General features: G+C 50.9%; 1 protein-coding gene across 1 annotated transcript in view; it reads left to right on the top strand.

Annotated features, from left to right (window-relative positions):
* ISCU (iron-sulfur cluster assembly enzyme) overlaps positions 1-3,490 on the top strand; it is a 7,888-nt gene extending 4,398 nt beyond the window's left edge. Inside the window, exons 4-5 of the mRNA XM_006151502.3 lie at positions 1,693-1,771; positions 3,235-3,490. Coding sequence (XP_006151564.1) covers positions 1,693-1,771; positions 3,235-3,320 — 165 coding nt within the window. The 3' untranslated portion in view covers positions 3,321-3,490. The remainder of the gene's footprint in view (positions 1-1,692; positions 1,772-3,234) is intronic.
* Positions 3,491-3,953: the final 463 nt, after the last annotated feature.

Genomic DNA, 3,953 nt, shown 5'->3' with positions numbered 1-3,953 from the left:
AAAAAAACCCCCCAAAAAAAAAAAAAAAAAAAAAAAAAAAAAAAAAAAAAAAAACCTCTCAAAAAAAAGAGAAAAAAGAAATCACACCAGCCAAATGTATGCCTAAAATCCCAGGGAGAGGACGGAGAAAGGGAAGCAGTGTGGCCATCCTCCCAGGAAGTGATTTCTTTCTTTTCTTTCTTTTCTTTCTTTTTTTTTTTTTTTCTGAACGAGATTTTTGCTATAGGGTGCATACTCTCTCCAGAAAGACAGAGACAGACAGAAAGCATGAAATCACCCCCTGGGGGGATGGCCACACCACAATCCCTTCTCCTTCATTCTCCTCTCAGGATCTTGGGTGCACATGCACCCAGAGTGAGTTTTAAGCTGCCAGGTCTGGGACTCGAACCGCAGTTAACTACATGGGAGTCTAGTGATGTAACCATTATGCCGTGTGCTGGTCCCCCCAGGGGGTGATTTCTCACTTTCCTGCTCACTGTCTCTTTCCAGTGAGTGCACGCACTCAATGGGGGAAAAACACACACACACACACACCATGGCTTTGGGGGTGTTGCAGAGTATCTTTTCCATCCTTATATTTTCCCAAGCCTCTTTCCCAGCAGGTGCAGAGATAGAAGGTCCCAAGCACCCCCTTCCCCCCGCAAAGTGCTCAACTTTCTAAAATCCTGTAACCATTAAAATTCAGAAAAACCATCCTGCAGACTGTTTGTCTTTGCAGCCCCAAGGGACCTGAGGCCCAGAGCAGCGTGCCTCCATTGCAGAGCTGTTCGGCAGGCCATGTGCCACCTGCTTCCGGTGGCTGCAGACCTCCTAGCTGCAAGCTCTTCTGGGCCGAGGAAGCGCCGCCCCCAACACCTTCTGGTGGGAGGTGGCTGTAAAATGATTTCTCAGGAATTATTCTCAGGGAAAAGGGGGAAATGAGACATAACACCTATGCTCCCAGGACCTGATCTTTAGGGGTCTGAGATGGGATCAGAAGATGGAGCAGAGGGCCTTTCTTTAACCTTCAGATCCTCCCGTCTGAGTTCCCAGGAGCGGAATTTGAATCATGCTCAAGTAATGAGCAGAACTGGGAGATTCCAACATGGTCAGGGAGCCTGGATGTAGGAGAGAGCAGGCTCTCCCGAAGGCGGTGGGCTTCAGGCCCTCAGCGGAAGGACTGCCTGCCTTGCATTATCACCCGGGCGTCTGCTTGGTCTGTCTGAAGACGCTCCTTTAGGCAGAGGACGAGCCTGGAGAGAGCTTTTGGCTCAAGACCTGGGTGTGCCGCTGGCCTGTGCCACTGGCCTGACAGACCCTGACCCCCCCACCCCACCCCCGATGCCATTCTGCATGTCGACTCAAAGGGATTTTTTTCTAAACATTTCATGTGGGGACACCAGAGAAGCTGACATCCGCAAAGCCAGCCTCAGAAATCAGTGCCTTCTCAAAGGAGCCTCCTGGTGCTGGCCTCAAGCAGATCTCTCAGGACCTCCCTCTCATAGACCACCCCGCCCAAGTAGTGTTCGGGCCTTTGTGGGAATCTCAGCTGCAGCTTTGACATGCAAGTGGGAGTCCTAAGGAGACCCTCGACCCTTTGTCTTAAGTTTTCCAACCCTACCACCTGTCCTGAGGGCCTCTATGGCCCTTCTTTATTGCCTGGCCCTCATAAGATAAAACTTTGCTACAACTGTTCATCTTTCCCTGTGGCAGGTGGAGGAAGCCTTGACCATCAAAAACACAGACATCGCCAAGGAGCTCTGCCTTCCTCCTGTCAAACTGCACTGCTCCAGTAAGTCTCCACTCTTCAAAACATCCCCAGCTGGGTCAGCTGGCAGTTGTGTTCATTTGTGACAGGGTAATGACAGGGTCCTTCTAAGTCAGAGTCCATCTTTATAACCCTCAGAAAACTCAGACTCAGGAGCCCGTCATTACAGCCTCCCTCGGGTTAGGCCCGCGGTCTCCCAGCCACGTCTAGGAGAGCCCTGCCTGCAGCTGCCAGGCCCTTATGGGCACCATCTCTCATAGCCTCAAGTCCACAGCAGGGGTCATTGCTGCCCTCTGACAGGAGGAGCCAGGGCTTGGAAAAGGCAACCCACATCACTAGCCTCAACAGTGGGAGGGCCAGAATTTAGGCCCTGTCTTTTGATTTCAGAATCTGTGCCCCCCCACCACCCTGCAGCAGTGTTAGGACCGGCAGAGGTGAAGACTCAGCTTTCCCATGGTCCCATCTGCTGGGTCTCATCACTCCCTGCCCAGACACTAGCAGTGCTGCAACCCGTGTGCATCTGCGAGGGGTGACTCAGCCTGGTACGCCGTATGCCCTCTCCACAGTCATGAGGATGACCAGACGCCGCCGAGGCTTTCCAGTTCAGTCTGCTCATTAACACAGTGCTTTCTCCATTCTCTCCCTCAACTTCTCAGGGCAAGAGGGAATGAGACGGGGCAGCCTTAACATATTACGGAGGTCTACTGACCAGATGGGTTAGAAATCAGAGAGGCCTCTTGCCAGGTGCGACTCACAGGAGAAGAGCGAGCCCCTGGGAGGGAGCTGGGGGAGAGACAGACCAACACAGTATTCGGGTAGTCTGCTAAGATCGGAGGCTTTTCCACCAGAGCTGGACTTGACCCACGAAGAAAGGTCATAGCCGGGGCACACTTGCACACAGTTTCGGAAAAGCCGCAGCCTTTTTACCACGGACACTTCAGTGCTCTCTGCCGTTCGCTTGCTCCGCACTGTCATTCCAGCTCTCTCAATTGTTACGTAACCTCACTTTCAATATTGAGTCCTAAAGAAAAGTTCTCAAACTTTGGCTCAGCAGAGGGTGCTGTGGCAGGTGCCATGTCGTCAACAGGTGGCCGTGGCTGTGCGTTCTGCTAGCCTGACCACCATCTACTGTGTTCGCTCCAGCCTCCACGAGGACTTGCCTTGTGCCGTCCCTCATCTATGTCGGACATTGTCTTTGCTGCCCCAGGAAGAAAGCCCTGAGTATCCCAGGCCTGTATAAGACAAGGTAGAGCCCAAGGTGCTAAGGAACCAGCCTAGAGCCCCCGGTCTTTCTCCAAAGCCATTCTCAGGAGTAATCCTGCTCAGGAAGCTGCTGACCAGCCTCTGGGCTTGCTCCTCACACCTGTACCCTGGCCAGGCCCGGCCCCTCCTAGCACCGCTGCCCTCTAGGTCTCAAAGATTCTTTTTGCAAAACTATTTCTTCAGTGTCTAGAAACTTGGGTCCTCTTTCCTTCCATTACTTCTAGTGCTGGCCGAGGATGCAATCAAGGCCGCCCTGGCAGATTACAAACTGAAACAAGAACCCAAGAAAGGAGAGGCAGAGAAGAAGTGAGCCCTTGGCAGAGCCCGCAGCAGGTCACACGAGTTGTCTGCCCACCGCTGTGCTGTCACCTTAGATGCCGAGACCCCTCGCACTGCATTAAGAAGCTCCAAGATACGCACAACTTTCGCTGTCTGTTGTGACTCTCACGCAAGCAAAATACACAGTTCAATTGTTCTGAATCTTGTGGTTTCTTTCAGCCCACATGTATCGCCTTAACTCCATCCATGTACATTTTGAATTGTGTGTCTGGCCTCAGAACTGAAATCTATAATGGAGTCCCAAGTTTTGACAGCCCATGAAGTGCATAAATATCTAATTTCACCTGAATTTATTTGGGGAAGATTACGAGTAGAATGTCTTGGTCTGATTATGTGATAGACCCAATTATTGTACATAAAAGATCTGCATATATATATATATATATATATACACACACACACATACATATATATATATAATAATAAAAGAATGTAAGATGATTTTCTCTAGTAAGTTTCATCTCTTAGAGCTCCCACTCATCTCAGTGTGCTGCCCAGAACCCCTTGTTGGACCATAACAACACACACGCCTTTCCGGGCAAACGATGGTGAAGCCTGGCACAGAGCTTTTCAGAGCCACATGCATGTAGAGCTTTATGAACCG

Source organism: Tupaia chinensis, unplaced genomic scaffold, assembly GCF_000334495.1.
Source record: "Tupaia chinensis unplaced genomic scaffold, TupChi_1.0 Scaffold000320_1, whole genome shotgun sequence".
Classification (NCBI taxonomy): Eukaryota; Metazoa; Chordata; class Mammalia; order Scandentia; family Tupaiidae; genus Tupaia; species Tupaia belangeri.
This window is presented reverse-complemented; position numbering and strand designations above follow the sequence as displayed.